The 17,258-nt window shown below is 48.5% G+C and overlaps 1 protein-coding gene across 4 annotated transcripts; it reads left to right on the top strand.

Annotated features, from left to right (window-relative positions):
* The first annotated feature begins 1,913 nt into the window (after positions 1-1,913).
* Echdc2 (enoyl-CoA hydratase domain containing 2) lies at positions 1,914-17,133 on the top strand. Of its 4 annotated transcripts, XM_041652045.1 has the most exons (10): positions 1,914-2,123; positions 5,961-6,028; positions 6,105-6,192; positions 8,493-8,579; positions 9,445-9,537; positions 10,884-10,940; positions 11,080-11,267; positions 14,519-14,569; positions 15,956-16,003; positions 16,611-17,133. In XM_041652045.1, exons 1-10 carry the CDS (start codon positions 1,991-1,993, stop codon positions 16,686-16,688), a joined length of 891 nt encoding a protein of 296 aa, XP_041507979.1. In that variant the 5' UTR covers positions 1,914-1,990; the 3' UTR covers positions 16,689-17,133. The 4 variants fall into 4 exon arrangements, with proteins under 4 accessions (XP_041507979.1, XP_041507980.1, XP_041507982.1 ...); XM_041652046.1 differs by lacking the exon at positions 9,445-9,537; XM_041652048.1 differs by lacking the exons at positions 5,961-6,028; positions 6,105-6,192.
* Positions 17,134-17,258: the final 125 nt, after the last annotated feature.

Here is a 17,258-nt window from a genome sequence, read left to right as displayed (position 1 = left end):
CATTGGGTTAGCAGAAGAGCACTGGACAGGAACACAGAAACTTGTAGTAAGGAGTATAAACTCAGGTGGAGAGGGAAAACACACAGCAGGTGTAGCTTTAGTGCTAGCCCATTTGGCCCAAAAATGTCTGCTTGGGTACCGACCTGTAAATGACCAAATTTTATCAGCCAGATTTCGAACAATAACACATCCAGTAACTATCACACAGGTATGCGTGCCAACAGCGGAAGCAGAAGAGGATGTCATTAACAGTTTCTACACAGATCTACAGAACGAGGTCAGCAGGGCGCATAAGAATGACACACTAATTGCTATGGGTGATTTCAATGCAAGAGTGGGATCTGCAGAAAGAATGGACTATAGTGTCAGGAGAGCATATGGATTCGGACAAAGGGACGATAGAGACTGCTTGACTTCTGCTACGCAGATGATTTGTACATATCCAACACAAGTACAAGCAGGACAAACCATCAAGATCCTGGATGTGGGAATCCCCTGACAAATGCACATACAGCCAAAATTAGGTACACCTTCCTTTCTTCTAGTCTACCTTAGGGAACATGTGCTCCATTTGCTTTGGTATGTGTTACTGTCTTCAGAGTACCTTTTTCTTTTTCTGAAACATTTTAAAAATTACTTTTAGTTATGTATACTGTTGGAAGGAGGGCTGCTTGTTTGTTTCCTGGCTTCCCGGAAGCTCAAACCCGAAATAATCACGCTGCTTGGCCCATTAGTTCTAGCTTCTTATTTGCTAGTTCTTACATATTAATTTAACCCATCTCCATTAATCTGTGTATCGCCCAAGGCTGTGGCTTACCGGGTAAAGTTCTGGCGTCTGTCTCCGGCAGGGCTACATGGCTTCTCTCTGACTCCTCCCTTCTTTCTCCCAGCATTCAGTTTAGTTTTCCCCACCTACCTCTATTTCCTTCGCAGGCCCAAGACAGTTTCTTTATTAACCAATGGTATTCACAGCATACAGAGGGGAATCCCACATCAGTGTACTGTGGGGATTTTTTTTGGGGAGGGGGATGTGTTGTATGTGTACATGATTGCAAGTCCCCACAGAGGCCAGACACTTCGGATCCCCTTGGAGCTGGAATTACGAAAGTTGTGAGCTTCCCCGGGTAGGTGCTGGGGATAGTACTCTGGTATCCTTCAGAACAATCTGTGCTTTTAAGCACCAAGCCATCTCTCCAGGTCCCTTTCTTTCCTTTTGGGCTGCCTGTTAGCCTTCTCACAGAAGCATGTCAAGGCACAAAAATTAATCCTGGTCTTAACTCTGTAGCCACCTTGGATTCCTTTTAGCATTTTGAATACAGATTGTGTAGTTTGCTGTGTTATTTGTTATTTTGTGCTGTTTGCCACAAGCTGGCCTTGAGATCACCGCCTAGTTGCCGATAACTGGTTTTTTGTGGTCTTGTTTAAGGGAGACGTTCCACTATGCGCACGCACACACAAACATCAGCGGCATGAGTTTTACTCTTAGATGGCTTAACAGAGAGCCCATAGCTTTACTGTAGGGGTGTTCACCTCAGACACTTGATTGATGCACCCTGGGTGACCCACCCAGGTCCCTGCAGACCTCTACGTAGGAAGGTTAGGTGAACAATGGAGTTGAGGTGGACTGGCAGTTCACAGTTATTTCTAGCCTGACCTTACTGCCTCTGGGAGATGAGACCTTGTCATTGGGTGCAGACCACTCCCCAGTGACTAGTGAACTTAGGGTACACGTGAAGAAGGCACATGCAACACATTAGGGTTTGGACACCACCTTCCCGCCGGCGCAGTCGTGGAAAACCGCAGCGCGCCCAGCCCAGAAGCTGAGCTTTCTCACACCGCCTCGGGGTCTCCGGGGTCGCGGGCCGCCGCACCCTTCTCTCCGCCCATAGGTGGAGCCCTTAGCGAGGCGTCGCCCGCCCCGGAACTTCGACTTTCCTGCTCGGCGGCGGAGGACCCCGGTCTCCGCGCTACCGAGCCAGCCTGCTCCCCAATGCTGCGCGCCCTGCCCCGCGCGCTGCGCCTCTGGCGCCCCTGGAGGTCCCCGGGGGCCCGCGACTGCGCCTCCAGCGCGACGACCAGGACACCCGAGATCCTAGTGCAGGCGCTGACGGGTCCGGACCAAGGTAAAGTTACGGGCAGGGAGACTAAGGCGGGAGGATAGGAGGATTGGATTTCAGGACGTCCCGGGGTAGAGAAGGAGCTCCCGGACTTTGTCCGGAGTGGACTTTGTATCCGTCTCCCCAGACTCACTGGAGGACTAGGGGGAGGTGTGAAGCGGACAGCAGAGCTCGGAGCGGAGTTGCGCTCCAGGGGATCAGGACCAAGAGTGCGGGCCAGGACTTTTCCCTCCCAGGGCCTTGGCGAGGATCCTGGGGGCGGAGATGGCAGATCCAATCCGGAGGGACCTGCGGGGACAAGGAGGGGGGGAGGCACGGGTGTGGGTCCGCCTACACACAAGTTCAAGTTCTCGACTAAGTCTTTTATTATACAGTATGCTGTGAAGTATGGGTGTTTGTTTGGACCTCAGGGGCGTTAGTTGGGTGCGGACCCCTCTCCCATTAGTGTGACCTCCATCCCATCTCCTTTCCCATATTTGATGTATTGTTTTATTGTTTGTGTCAGACTTATGTACTTATTTTATCATTGAACAAGTGTGGATATGTGTACTATATATAGGGCACACTTTTTTTTTTCGAGACAGGAATTCTCTGTGTAGCTTTTTTGGAGCCTGTCCTGGAACACACTCTGTAGACCAGGCTGGCCTCGAGCTCACAGAGATCCGCCTGCCTCTGCCTCCTGAGTACTGGGACTAAAAAAGGTATGTACCACCACTGCCCAGCTAGAGCACACTTTTTAAACAATAAAATTTTTCCTTTGTTTTTTTGAGACAAGGATTCTCTGTAGCTTTGGAGCCTGCCCTAGAACTAGCGCTAGTAAACCAGGATGGCCTCGAACTCACAGAGATCCACCTGCCTCTGCCGTCCAACAAACAGTATTTTTTATGTCCTTTGTGGGCATTTATGTCTGTGTATCTCCTGAGTGCCTGGTGCCCGTGGAGGACAGAAGAGGGTGTAATATCCCCTGGAACTGGAGATGGACGATTGCTCAGAACCACTTGGGTTCTGGGTCTTGAACCTGTGTTCTTATCTGCTGAGCCATCTTTCCAGCCCCCACTGAGCCATCTTGCTGGCTCCTCGCATCGGTTTTAACTTATACAGATGGCGTAGCACTGGACTTTTTACAGTGCCTCTTCCTCTTCAAGGCCTGCACCAAGTTTTGAAGAGCTGCTTTCCTGAATAAATCTAAACCTTCACCACCTTCCTCCTGGTGTAGACCAGTCCCTCTGTGCATCTGTCACTTTTGGCATACATGAACCGCCAGGATTGTCCCACCGAGGCGGAACAGAAAGAGAGGCAAAGTTATGGGGAAGAGAAAGGATTTCCACCACCCTGGAGTATGGCTAAACCCTCTAATCAAGAGAGAATAAATTGCATTATGGGGCCAGGCACGGTGGCCCACACCTTTAATCCCAGCACTTGGGAGGCAGAGGCAGGTGGATCTCTGACTTTCCAGGCCAGTCTGGTCTACACAGCAGGTTCTAGGCCAGTCAAGGCTACATAATGAGACCCTGTGTATAATAATAATAATTTCACATCGACTGCCGGACGGCTTAGGGGGAAAAGCCCTTGCCACCAAACCTGACGAGATTCATTTTGAATCCAGGGATCTACGCTGCAGAAGACCTAGCTCACTCAAGCTGTCTTCTGATCTCCACATAATTAACATGGGATGTGCATGTCCCCACATATACAGACATACACACAATAGTTAAGTAAATAAATACATGTGATTTTGTTGGTTTTGATTTTTGTTTTTGAGACAGGGTCTCTCTGTGTAGCCCTGGTTGTCCTGGAACTCTGAGATCCCCCTGCCTCTGCCTCTCGAGTTCTGGGATTAAAGGAGTGCGCCACCACCGCCCAGCTACAAATGTAATTTTTAAAAGAATTTCATCGTAATTAGCAACACTTGTGTAAAGTCTTTCACACTTCCCAGTGGTAAACTTGCAATTTTCTAATAAGGCCTTGCACCTGCTGGCCACTAGGGGCAGTCAAGGGAGGTTCCCTAAACAACAGCAAGCCGGCCACTGGGAAATAAACAGCAGTTTCCAGCAGGCGCAGCCCGGGACAGTTCTTATTAGAGAAGACCCAAAGTAGAAACTGGTGGCTTCAGCAGCAGCTGTGGTGGCAGCAGCTCACACTGGAGTGCTGTTTCTTCACAGTGATCCAGGCGGAGTGCTCAGAACAACTGGACTGCCCTGAAGCCAAGCTGGCCTTTTTCTAGCATGTATTTTGGGTGGGAGGAGAGGGCACATACCACACAGTGTGTGTGGCGGTCAGAGGACAACTGGCAGGTTTTGATTCTCCATCATGTGGGTTGCAGGGATGAACTCAAAAACCCAGGAAATAAACATTTTCTTTTTTTGTTTGTTTATCTGTTTGTTTTTCCAAGACCAGGTTTCTCTGTGCAGCCTTGGCTGTCCTAGAACTCACTCTGTAGATCAGGCTGGCCTCAGACTCAGAGATTAACTGCCCCTGCCTCCTGGGTGCTGGGATTAAAGGCATGGGCCACCACTGCGTGGCTTATTGTTTCTTCTCATTTATTTTTTATCATATGTATATGGGTATTTTGCTTGCTTATGTATGTGTGCACACATGTGCGCCTGGTTCCCTTGGACACTAGAAGAGGATGTTGGATCTCCTGGACTTGGAGTTGCAGATCGTTGTGGACCACGGAATGAGAGTCCTTTGGAAGAGTAGCCTGACTTCTTACCAGAGTCATCTCCCCAGCCCTGCAATTAGTATTTTTAACAATATTAACCAATGCTCAACCCCTTAGCCAAATCCCTTCAGAAAGAGTTTTGTCTCCCTGATCTGTCTCATGAAAAAGAACTGTCGCACTGACTTCAGATATAGACCACCTGCCGTGTGAAGGCTGGGTCTCTTGCTGAGCATAGAGGTGTACTCTTGTAAGCCCAATACTTGGGAGGTAGAAACAGGAGACTCAGGAGTTAAGGCTACTCTGGGCTTCATTAGACATTGTCTGGGCAGGGTGGCACTTGCCTTTAATCTGAGCACTTGAGAGAGAGAGGCAGGTGGATCTCTGCGAGGCTGGCCTGGCCTTTACGTGGTGAATTCCAGTTGTCAGGGATACCTTGGAGACCTTGTTTCCAATAAACAGATGCATATCTGGGGCTGAGGATATAGCCTAGCCAGTAGCATACTCACCTAGCATACCTGAAGTCCTGGCTTTAATCGCCAGCACCAGACAAACTGGGTGTGGTGGCACTTGTCTCTAATCCCAGTGCTCTGGAGGTCGAGGCAGGAGGAGCAGACATCCTCCCCCTTGGCTACGTAGCAAATTGGAGGCCAGTCTGGGTTCTATTAGATCCCATCTCAACAATTAGGAGTAACAATTTTCTGACAAAGGAAAGAAATTCATAGAGGTGATTTCTACAGCCTGAGGAGAGAGGAAACGGGACTGACTGGCCAGGGTGCGTGGTGAGTCCTGAGGTAGTTGATCCAGTTCTATGTCTTTATCCTGGCTGATGGATACAAAGATATTTGTATCCTGAATATTACTCCTTAGAGAGAACTGTATGGTTGGGGTGGGGGAGGATAATGTGGAGGGAGCTATGGAACTGAAGGCTCATATATGAGAGAGCTTGCTCTTGTTGGTTCAATTCACAGTTCACAAGCCCCTATACTCCCTCTGGGATAGAGAAAGCAAAGTTATTCTGTTTGATGCTTGGAAAAACTGAGGCCCAAATCGAGCGTGCAGCTTGCTGCAGTTCACAGGGCTCCTCAAGGGAAGAGCCTACCTTGAACCTGAGCCTCCTGCCTCCAGACGTCCCTGACTGAGCAGGGCCACCTGGCTCACTCAAGGCTGCCTGTCCCTTGCAGGAATCACTGAAATTCTGATGAACAGACCTCATGCCCGAAATGCCCTGGGGAATGTCTTCGTCAGTGAGGTGAGAAAGGGTTCTCCAGGGCGTGGCCAGGGATAGACTAGGAGAAGTCTGACTATATGGTCTCTGTCCTCTCCAGCTGCTGGAAGCTCTGGCCCAGCTGCGGGAGAACCAGCAAGTCCGCGTCCTGATCTTCCGAAGTGGAGTGAAGGGTGTGTTCTGTGCAGGTGGGTTCCCTCCCACCCCCTCCTCCCCAGGGATTGCTGTGCCTTCGGGCACATTCCCATTTTGGAAAGACGCAGGCAGGCAAAGTTCCTCACCCAGTTTGGATTAAACAGCTAGTATAGGATTCAGTTTGAACTTGGTCTCTCTGTTCTGTCTTGCTTCCTTCTGAGCCTTTATGGAAGAAATGGAGACACTGAGTCCCAGCATGCTCACAAAGTAAATTCCAGTCCTTGTCCCTAGAGCACTGCCTCCAACCTGCATCCCCTGGCTCTCAAGGGCACCTTGAACTTGAGAAACGTGCACTCCAAACCTACAAGAGGGAAAAAAACAAAAACCACATAAAACTCTTAGCCCCATGGACCCTACAACCTAACCTTTGAAGAATTAATTCGCTAAGTGTGATGACACATGCCGTGTCCCCAGCACTTTTGAGACTGACAAGAAGATAAAAATGATCATTTAACTTTTAGTTTTACTGGTTTTTCATTTGTTTCCTTTTCTTTTTTTCCTTTAAGAAACGTTTTTCTGCCGGGCTGTGGTGGCGCACGCCTTTAATCCCAACACTCGGGAGGCAGAGGCAGGCGGATCTCTGTGAGTTCAAGACCAGCCTGGTCTACAAGAGCTAGTTCCAGGACAGGCTCCAAAGCCACAGAGAAACCCTGTCTCGAAAAACCAAAAAAAAAAAAAAGAAACGTTTTTCTATAGCCCAGGTTGGCCTTGAACTCACTTTGTATCTGAGGATGATTTGGAACTTCTGACTCTCACACCTTCACTTCTGAGTTCTGGAATCCCAGGTGTGTGCCACCACCCACAGCTTGTGATTTTTTTTTTTTTGAAAGTCATCTCTCTGGAAGTTGGAGAGCTGGTTCAGCAATTAAGAGCATATACTGCTGTCGCAGGAAGGCATTGTGGTGGAGAAGTGGTTGAGAGCTACATTCTGATCTGAAGGCAAAGGTGGGAGGGGGAATGGGAAAGAAAAAGGGAAGGAGGGAGAGAGGGATGTGGGGGGGGAGCAGAGGAGACTGGGCAGTAACACACTTCCAACAAGGTCACACCTCCTAACCCTTCTCAAAGAGTGCTACTCCCTAATGACGAAGCATTCAAATCTATGAGCCTCTAGAGGCCATTCTTATCCAAACCACCACATCTGCCAGCACAGAGGACCTGAGTCTGGGTCCCAGCACCCAGATCAGATGGCTCACAACCGTCGTAACTCCAGCTCTGTGACTCCAGCTCAGGCAGATTGCGTGCTTTCTTCTGGCCTCTGCACAGGTGCACAGGTGTGCACACAGGTAACACCCACATAATCTAAAACAAAAATAAAGTCTTTAAAGGCCGGGTGTAGTGGCGCACACCTTTAATCTCAGTACTCTGCAGAGGCAGGCGGATCTCTGTGAGTTTGAGACCACCTTCGTCTACAAAGTTCCAGAACAGCCAGAACTACATAGTGAACCCTGTCTAGGAAAGAGAGAGAGAAGGGGAAATTGTTTGGTTTTGTTTTGAAACCTGTAAATTTTCTCTTCATTTTTTTAAATTTTTAAAAAATTATTTTTAGGGGGCTGGAGAGATGGCTTAGCAGTTAAGAACACTGGCTGCTCTTCCAGAAGTCCTGAATTCATTTCCCAGTATCCACATGGTGGCTCACAGCCATCTGTAATGAGATCTGGTACTCTCTTCTGGCTTGCAGAACACTCATAAATATATACATAAAATATAAGAAAAGAGCCGGGCGGTGGTGGCGCACACCTTTAATCCCAGCACTTGGGAGGCAGAGGCAGGCGGATCTCTGTGAGTTCGAGACCAGCCTGGTCTACAAGAGCTAGTTCCAGGACAGGCTCCAAAACCACAGAGAAACCCTGTCTTGAAAAAACCAAAAAAAAAAAAAAAAAAAAAAGGAAAAGAACTATTTGTGTATGTGTGGATGAGTGTTTTGGCGTGTGTATGCATACAGTGCCCAAAAATTCCAGTAGAGGGTGCCAAATCCTTTGGAATTGGAGTTACAGATGGCTATGAGCCACCATGTGGGTGCTGTAAATTGAATCGGGTCCTCTGGAAGAGCAGTCTTAACCACTGAACCACCTCTCCAGTCCCTTAACAGTGTTCTTTGATGTACAAAGGGCGTTCACTTTGAAGAAGTCCACTTCGTTTTGATGCTGTGGCTGCCCCTCTCTTTACTGACTCCTAGGACTGTGTTTCCTGGTTCCTCCGCTTTCTCTCTGGTCTCCTATGCTGGCTCCTTTCACTACCTGGGATGCTGTAACAGGCCATTTCCTAGCAGTCACCAAGGGCTTGCCCTCCGCAGGTGCAGACCTGAAGGAGCGGGAGCGGATGACAGCTGAGGAGGTGGGGTTCTTTGTCCAGCGGCTCCGAGGCCTGATGAGTGAAATTGGTGAGTCTGAGAGTGGGGTGGAGGGCTGGGGGCCCTGCCGGCACCTCCTCTGCCTGACGCCATCCCTTCTCTAAAGAGGGTATTCTTTCTGTTTTGAGCTCAATGAGGACACAAGGGATTGCGAAGAGCAGATGGGGGTCGGGGAGGTACATTTCTTCCCTTCCTCCTTTTAAAAACTATTATACACCCTGGGTACTCTAGGCTGGACCTCCCCCATTGCTGGGATTACAGGTGTACATATGCTACCAAGTCTGGCTACAAGTTACTTCTAGCAGCCCTAGTTCTTTAGCCATAGACCCAGTCCCGTGGACCTCCCAGTCCTCCTAGTAACTCCGGAGTTGTCAAGTTCACTGAACACACTTTCGGGCTTTGACAGTGACTGTGCCTAGTCACTGGCACACCCTTCCCAGCTACCTGACTTTTCAGCCACCCTCCAAGGCCTCCAGCGCGTCCTCACACAGGAAGTCCTCCTCACCAACCCTAAGCTCCCTGTTCTCAGAACACAGAAGGCCTCAGATTGTCATTGCCTGGTTATGAGTTTGCTTGCCTTCCTTCTCAGGCTGATCCCCCTGGAGGGACGGGGGTACACCTGGTTGGGTTCCATGCCAGGACCATGCACAGGGCTTGGTACATAGGAGACGGGTCCTAGCAAGAGGGTGGGCTTGGCAGCATCAGCCCATTCCCTTGTTCCCAATCCCTAATGGGGCCCAGAACTTACCCTATTGGGAAAAACAAGTTTCTCAGATAACCTGACTGAGGTATCAGGTGGGGTTCCTCAGCCTGGGATCTGCAAGACCCTCTGTCCGAGGCCCTCCGTACTGGACCTGCTAGGTTTTGTAGGTTAAGCCAACCTTTGTCTCCACAGCTGCCTTCCCTGCTCCCACTATTGCAGCCATGGACGGCTTTGCCTTGGGCGGGGGCCTGGAACTGGCCCTGGCCTGTGACCTCCGAATAGCAGGTACTTGGCAGGGTAGAGTTGGGGGGTGGCAACCGAGCCAAGCTGGGAAAGTCAGATTTCTGTTAAGTCAGCCAGCACTTGGCCTTTCAAACAATTGAAGCCCCGAGGCAGCGTAGGAGACAGGGAAGCAGATAAACCGCTTCACCACCCACAGCTGCTATAGACCATGCCCAGGAGAGTTACTTTCCTCATCTGAGAAAGGTTGCAGAATTCTCTGAGCCACAGCTGACTACGCAGCAAAGAGAGGCGAAGCCAAAGAGGACAAAGTTAGGGAACTTGACCATGTGGATCTGGCCAAGTTAGACTACTTGAACTGAACAAAGGTGAGCCGTGAGGGCTGTTTGTCACTGTCCCAGCTCACTGCAAAGGTGACTGGGCAGTGTGATCAGGTGCACTGCGCCAGCCAGGTGTGTGGTTACTTGTTCTACAGTAGAGCCCCAAGTAGTGGAGGAGAACCAAGATCACTGGTCACTTTTCAAGGTCAGACTTAGCTGGGAGAGCCCTTCTTAGAGGTAGATAGTTGGAGTGCCACCAAGGTGCCCGCCCCCTACTGCCTTCCCTTTCAAAGCCAGGAATATTAAACTATGTATCCAGGCATGAAAGCGGTTTCTGTCTACACCGTATGTGCAGAAGAGAGACTTGAGCGGGGCTTTGGTCTGACTCAGTGGTAGAGGGGTTGCCTAGCATGCCTGAAGCTTGGTTCCATCCCCAGCACCACACACACACACAAACACACTAAAAGTAGCTGGAGAGGGTTCAACCTCAGAGCCAGGCCAACAGAATTCTGCAGGAGGTCCAGGCAGGTAACTCAGAGTGGAGAACCCCTCTTGAGCAATGGCGCAGCCCTATCTTACTTCCTCTATTGCACGAGTCAGGTGGCCTGTATTTAGGGAACTCAGCAGAGGACTATCAAGGAAAAACACTCAAGAGGCAAAACTTAGAAGACTGTCCTGTGAACCCTCAGGGATATTTCAGGCTGACACAGTCTATGAGGGAGAACCACAGCTGTAACAGGTGAAATGAACAGTCCAGGTTAGAAAATCCAGTAACCTACAAATCAATGTCAGGCATCCGCTGGGGACCCCTTCCTTGCTGCTGGCACTTCATTCATTCCCTAGTCTGTGTGACATGGGCAGAAGGGTAGCCATCTTTCCCCACGATGGACACTCAGGAAGGGAAGACCCGAAGATTTACCACAGTAGCTGGAGTGGTGGGCAGGGACCTGGGCAGACTGGAGGTCTTGGTATGGCCAGACCTTGAGGAAGTAGCTGGAGGCAGAGCAATGGTCTGCCCAGGGACTGGTATTAGAGGATGTGCAAGAGGCAACTTCATTCTTGTTTAAACAGCTTCCTCAGCTGTCATGGGGCTAATTGAGACCACCCGAGGACTTCTCCCAGGAGCAGGTAACCTCACCCGACTCGCTCATCTTTCCCACTTCTTTGCCCCAGGTCATTTCTTCCTTCCGTCCTGACTGTTCCCAAGATGAGTTTCTCTCCATTTACCCTTCTCAGCCTGACTCACTGCTCTTCCCTCTACTGGCAGGAGGGACTCAGAGGCTGCCCCGCTGCCTGGGCGTGGCCCTAGCAAAGGAGCTCATCTTCACAGGCCGGAGACTTGATGGGATGCAGGCCCATCAGCTGGGCCTGGTAAATCACGCTGTGGCTCAGAATGAGGAGGGTAATGCTGCCTACCACCGGGCACTGGCCCTGGCTCAGGAGATCCTGCCCCAGGTATGGTGACAGCTGGGGCACAGCAGGGAGGGATGATGGGCGGCCCAGGGAACCAGATGTGTCCTGGAGCTGCACAAGATCCACACCTAAAGACAAAGTGACCCCTGAAGTTTTGGCACCTATTCTGTTACAGAGTAGCTGAAGCCAACTTTAATTCTAAACTCAAATACTAAGTAAATTTAGAAGGACTGGAATCTAGTGGGCTGTCAGCCATCGAAGCTGCAGTATCTAGTAACTTCCTGTGATGGTAGCAACCTTCATTACTTGTATGAAGCATGGTGTCATGATCCCCAATCCACAGTAGATCCCTTTCAAATGCAGGAGGCACCTGTGATACTACACAGCACTCCCTTTAAGTGTCCCCGAGAACCAGAAAACGAGAAGTGCCACCTTTCCTACCACACTGCACAGCAGATTGATTCTCGAAATAATCAGGACCTACATTAACTCATCTTTAGAAATCCTTAGGAAGGAGTAGGACTTGGTAGAGGGGACTTCATACATGCTAAATAAACCTTAACTAGTGAGTTAAAGACTAGCCTGCGCTAGATGCAAGAGCCCTGGGGTCGATCCTGGGGTAATCCCACAAGATTTAAACTACTTGCTGGGCAGGTTTAGACCCAGGATCTAGCTGATTTGGGTGTCCAAGGCCTCCAGTTTGCGCTTTTCACAAAGGAAGCTGGAAGTGAGGGTAAGATCAGTTTTCATAAAAGTATAAGGCAACTGAACTCATCCAGGTCACCGAGTGAGTATAGCATCAAAACACAGGTTACAGTAAACTGTAGGATTGTGAAACATGTGTCTGGGGAGGTCAGCCAGTCAAGTGCTTGCCTCCCAAGCATGAGAATCTGAGTTCAGTCCCCAGAATGAAAGTAAAAACCTGTCAGGGCTTTATTTGGAGGCCAGACAACTTAAACTAACTGGGAAACCAAAGAGAGGCCATGTCTTAAAAATGTGGAGCAGAATGCCAGGATGAAATGTGAAGTGTCAGCTGGTCCACACACACCAACACAGGTGGACATGTGTACAAACACAAGAGACACTCAGAAGTAGAATCCAAAAATTTTAATTTTGAAGGAAAATATATTAATTTCAATGTTACAAAACAGCCAAAATATAATATTTCAAATATTAGCCACACATCAGTTTAACATTACGATTACATTTGAAGCTAGCAGTGGTGGCACACGCCTTTAATCCCAGCATTTGGGAGGCAGAGGTAGGAAGATCTGTGAGTTTGAGGCCACCCTGGTCTACAGAGCAAGTTCCAGGACAGCCAAGGCGACACAGAGAAACCCTGTCTTGAAAACTCCATTTGAAGCCAGTTGTATAATGCTAGCATTCAGTAGGTTGAGGTAGGAGGATTTCTTTGAGGTCAAGACCAGCTTGGGCTACTGAGAACCTATCTTAAGCCCCCTAAACTTTTTAGAGGGGAGGGGAACTTCTGCAGTCTTTAAATTGAAATAATCCCACACAATGGGATGTTCTGTCAAGGACAATTAACTTGTTTCGGACCAATTTCCTGCGTATACTTCAGCAAGGAGTCTGATGCCCTGTGCTGACAAACTTCTGACAAAGCCTCTGAGCTCATACAGAACTCAGAATGACCGAGTGAGCCAGGCAAGCGAGCTAGCTGGACATGTCGTCTGGATATTTGCCTTTTGGAATAAACAGAACAGAAGCTCAGGGTGATTTAGATTTCCAAATAGTGAAGTATGGAAGAACTGCATCATCCTAGAGTTACAGGCATTTCAGTGCTTCAAGAGTAGCTGGAGGGAGGTTTGGGGATTTGACTCAGTGGTAGAATGCTTGCCTAAAACACACAAGGCTCTAGCTAGGACCAATCCTTAGTACTGACAAAAATTAAAAAGCCAGGAATGAGAGGTAGCACATACCTTTAAACACAGTAGAGGTTTACATAGCATCATCCACATAGCAAGTTCCAGGCTAGCCAGAACTACAAAACAAGACCTTGCTTCTAAATAAAATCAAAGTAACTTTGTGTACCAAACACCAGCCTAACCACACTGGCCACTTACATGTCCCACAGTTAGAACTTTCAGAGTAGGGTTTGTGCAGTAGGCAATTAGGGCAAACCATTGAACAGAGAGTGAAACGGTTCTGGAGCTTACAGAGACCCACTAGAATATATTATCCTTTAACTAAAGGAGCTGGCTGTAAGGCCACAGTGACCTACTATTCCTATTCCCAAGTAACATCTGAAATTGTATCCACTGTATTTCTAATTTTAATATATTCACATAGCTAGAAATGTACTTATGTTCATGTGGTGTATGTATGTTTTAACAATTGTTTTTATTTTTGAGACAGTGTTTCCCTGTGTAGCCCTACCTATCTTGGAACTCACTCTATGTACCAGTCTGGCCTCACAGAGATCTGCCTGCCTCTGCCTCCCAAGTGCTGGGAGTAAAGGCATGCGCCACCACCGCCCAGCATATGCTAATTTTTTTTATTCTATTCTACCCATCACTTCTATGAACATGAACACTCAGCTTTTTTTTCTTTGTCTTTTCTCTTTATTTTTGGGGGGAGAATAGGGTCTCATGTAGTTCAGTCTGGCCTCAAATTTACTTTCCCAGGTGTTATCATGGAGGACATTAAGTTTTTATTCTTATGAGAAAAATCAGTGCTGCTGATCGGTTATCATAGCAAACAAACCAAATAGAGGCAAGAAGGGGATAAAATAAAAGCCAAACACTAGCACTTACTGGGGAAGGGCTGGAAGGGAAGGAACAACAATGGGGAGGTGAATGGGAGTTGGGGAACTCGCTGGATACTTGTGGCTGCAGTACTCAATCCCATCTGTAAGATGTGTCGTCTGTAAGCACCGTGACCACCTTTGTGGCACATGCCTGTTATCCTGAGGATAAGGACCACAAAGGAAGACCAGCTTTAGCAAGACCTTAAATGTTTGCTCAGAGGTGAGGGGCTCGTTGCGGGTCTCACTCAGTGGGAGAGCACTTGGCTAGCATGGGTGAAGCTGAAGGTCTGTGGACTGTAATGGGTCGAACATGTTGGAAAGCTGGACTTAATGATGCCAGTAGGTTAAGACTAAAGGGGCCAGGACATGTGCTTCCTTCATTCTAGAAATGAATGCACTAAATACACTAAAGTAAGAGTGTATCAATGGGAAAGCTGGACATACAATCAGGCTGTACTTAACTGTCCAAAGCTCTTCCCTTGAGCTATTTGTCTCTTTAGTCCAAGTCTCTGGATGTTCTCTCCCCTAGGCTCCCATTGCTGTGCGACTGGGCAAAGTTGCCATCGACCGAGGAATGGAGGTAAGATTCTCCTGGTCAGGATTTAAGTCAGCCATTCACTGGGTAGGATGTAGTAAATTCCTGCCACACAGCTGTCAGAGCTCCTCAGAAATGGACTCTCCTAACACTCAGGGAGTCAGACCCATGTACATGTAGCTCACTTCAGTGGGAAGTGTACTGTTTGTTTTTTTTTCTATTTTTCATTTTGGGTTTTTTGAGACAGGGTTTCTCTGTGTAGCTTTGGGTCCTGTCCTGGAACTCGTTCTGTAGACCAAGCTGGCCTCAAACTCACAGAGGTTCACCTGCCTCTGCCTCCCAAGTGCTGGGATTAATGGCGTGCACCACTACCACCTAGCATGTGCTAATATTTTTGATTGCATTCTAAAGAAACAGGTTCAGAAGGGCAAGACCACATAAAAGTAAGCAGTAAGAAGGCAGGTCTGTGTGGTCCTCAGTTCATGTACCTGAGCTTGGGTTGGTGGCCCATAAAGAACATAAGTCAGCTCTCAGGACCTGTTGACCATTCCTCTGCACCAGACCGAGAACTGAAATGAAATATGTCTACTGCCTACGTGATATTAATGGTACCAGTGTCAGGGACTAGCCCAGTGTTTGCCTGGTTAGCATGAGGTCCTGGCTTCAAGCCCCAACTGTGAAAAGAATTACTGCTCACTTCTGATATTTGAAAGACTTACCAAGTTAGTTAAGTAGCCACATGGGACAAGTAGCTATTTGTACTGAGCAGTACTGAGTTAGATATTGTGTGTGTGTTTGTGTATGTGTGCGCCCGTGTGCCTTTAATCTTAGCATTCAGAAGACATAAGAAAGAGGATCTCAGAACTCAAGGCCAGTCTAGGCCATGCAGAAAATCCTGTCTTGAAAAAAAAAGCAAGGAGTCAGAGAAAAGTTGAAATACAAGCAGAAACACAGACATGTAAATTGAGGATGGACCAACTAGGAATGGCAACATGGCAACCTGGAAGGGAGGGGTCTCAAGCCAAAGACCCACTCTTTCCACTTACTGCAGCATCTGGGACCTTAGGTTACCCTGACACGTCTCAGACTTCCCAGTAGATCAAAGCACTTGCTTTGGAAGTAAGTTTTGTGCTCGCTAGTGACTGTGCCAGTGTCAGCAACAGTGAGCATGAGGCCGCAGAGGCTAGAGAATGTGCCAGGTCATAAAGACTGGAGCCTCATGACAAAAGGCAGGAAGAAGAGACACTGGCTGAAACACGCAGAAGCCACAGCACACAGCCTCCTCCCTACTTCTCTTGGCGTCTTCATCACTGTTGTGACGTCCAGGCAACAGTTATTTCTGTTCTGACCAGTGGAGACAGTAGGGTGGGTGGGCTCTGTGTGGAGGGGGTTAGACAGAGTCATATTGACTCAGCAAGTACTTTTTTACAGGTGGACATTGCATCAGGGATGGCCATTGAACACATGTGCTATGCCCAGGTATGTAACGACTGCTGGTTTGTGCATGCTTGGTGGGGGCTGAGCAAACACAGGGAGCCTCATGCAGTCTAACTATGCCAGTGGCTCCCAGGGAATCACAGATCTTCAATTCAAGACTCTTTCCTTAATCATTTAGTACCTAGAGAGCCACAGGAATAAAAGATGCTTTACAAACAGAAAAGAATGACTTTTGCTGCCCAGTGCCAGCTGCCTCTACTGGGGGCTAAGCTGGGGCATGGCTAGAACACACAGAGGGGCTATACACCTGATGACATACTATTCTGATAACTTGTGAGAAAGGAAACAAAAAAACGCTACTCTCAATCATAACAAATAGACAAAAATCCTAAGCAAAGAGTCTTGACTTGGTGAACAGAACCTAGCGACGCCCTCATGGGCACTCCAAATGTCAGGAGTGACAGCCAGCTGCTAGAGACTGGCCTTCCGGATACAGCAGCCTCTGGGGCTCGCAAATTTACACAACCCAGAGTCGAGAGACAATGGAAGCCCTTGGACCCAGATGTCACAGTCTAGATCCACTTATGCAATGGCCTTTTTGTCCTCTGATCCTATTCTTCCCAAACTAATAGCCATTGTATCATTGCAGAACATCCCAACCCAGGACCGGCTGGAAGGGATGGCGGCCTTCAGGGAGAAACGACCCCCAAAATTTGTTGGCAAGTGATCCAGTTAATTTTAAACGCACACCATAAAAAAACAGGATGCAGAGGAAAAGTCTGCAGGCTAGCCCTCTTAAGCTCACCTCTTAAGCCCTCAGTTTCTTCACAAGAACAATGACAGACACTGTGACTGGCGCTGACCATGCCACCCACTGCCACCTTCCACATTGCTCACCTTGGCTAGTCAGTGGGACCCAGGCCTTCCTGGTTCCCTTTACTCAAAGAAGCTCTGATCGTCATGGAACAGTGAGAAGGAAGTCACAGAACAAATCCATCCAGGTTTATCTGAGCAAGTGTCAGCAGCCAGTTCAGAGATCCCAGCTCTCTGAAGATAACCCGGTGGAAATTCTGGACAAACCATTTAACTTCTCTAGAATTCAGCTTTTTTGTCTGGAAATAATCAGGTGCGATGACTTAAAATCCTTATGTTCAATAAACATGCTACAGCCATTAGCTTGTTCTGAAACTGTGGGGACCTTCTGCAAACAGCAGAAGGGCAGGAACAGTGACAAAGGTTAGCAGCCCTGAAAGACGGGATGGGGATTCGGGCGGTGCCTGGAGGACGAGTGGTTTGA

This window comes from Microtus oregoni, unplaced genomic scaffold (genome assembly GCF_018167655.1).
Source record: "Microtus oregoni isolate MIOR12 unplaced genomic scaffold, Mior012 000005F_ref0000423, whole genome shotgun sequence".
NCBI classification, from domain to species: Eukaryota; Metazoa; Chordata; class Mammalia; order Rodentia; family Cricetidae; genus Microtus; species Microtus oregoni.
Note: the sequence above shows the minus strand (reverse complement) of the source record. Positions and strands in the feature narration are given on the sequence as shown.

Bases quoted from the DNA above. Each gene is read 5' to 3' on its own strand.
- Echdc2 (XM_041652045.1), top strand. From the start codon at position 1,991: ATGCTGCGCGCCCTGCCCCGCGCGCTGCGCCTCTGGCGCCCCTGGAGG. The intron at 2,124-5,960 runs GTAAAGTTACGG...TGTCCCTTGCAG, and splicing joins GCTGACGGGTCCGGACCAAG to GAATCACTGAAATTCTGATG. The intron at 9,538-10,883 runs GTACTTGGCAGG...TTGTTTAAACAG, and splicing joins CTGTGACCTCCGAATAGCAG to CTTCCTCAGCTGTCATGGGG.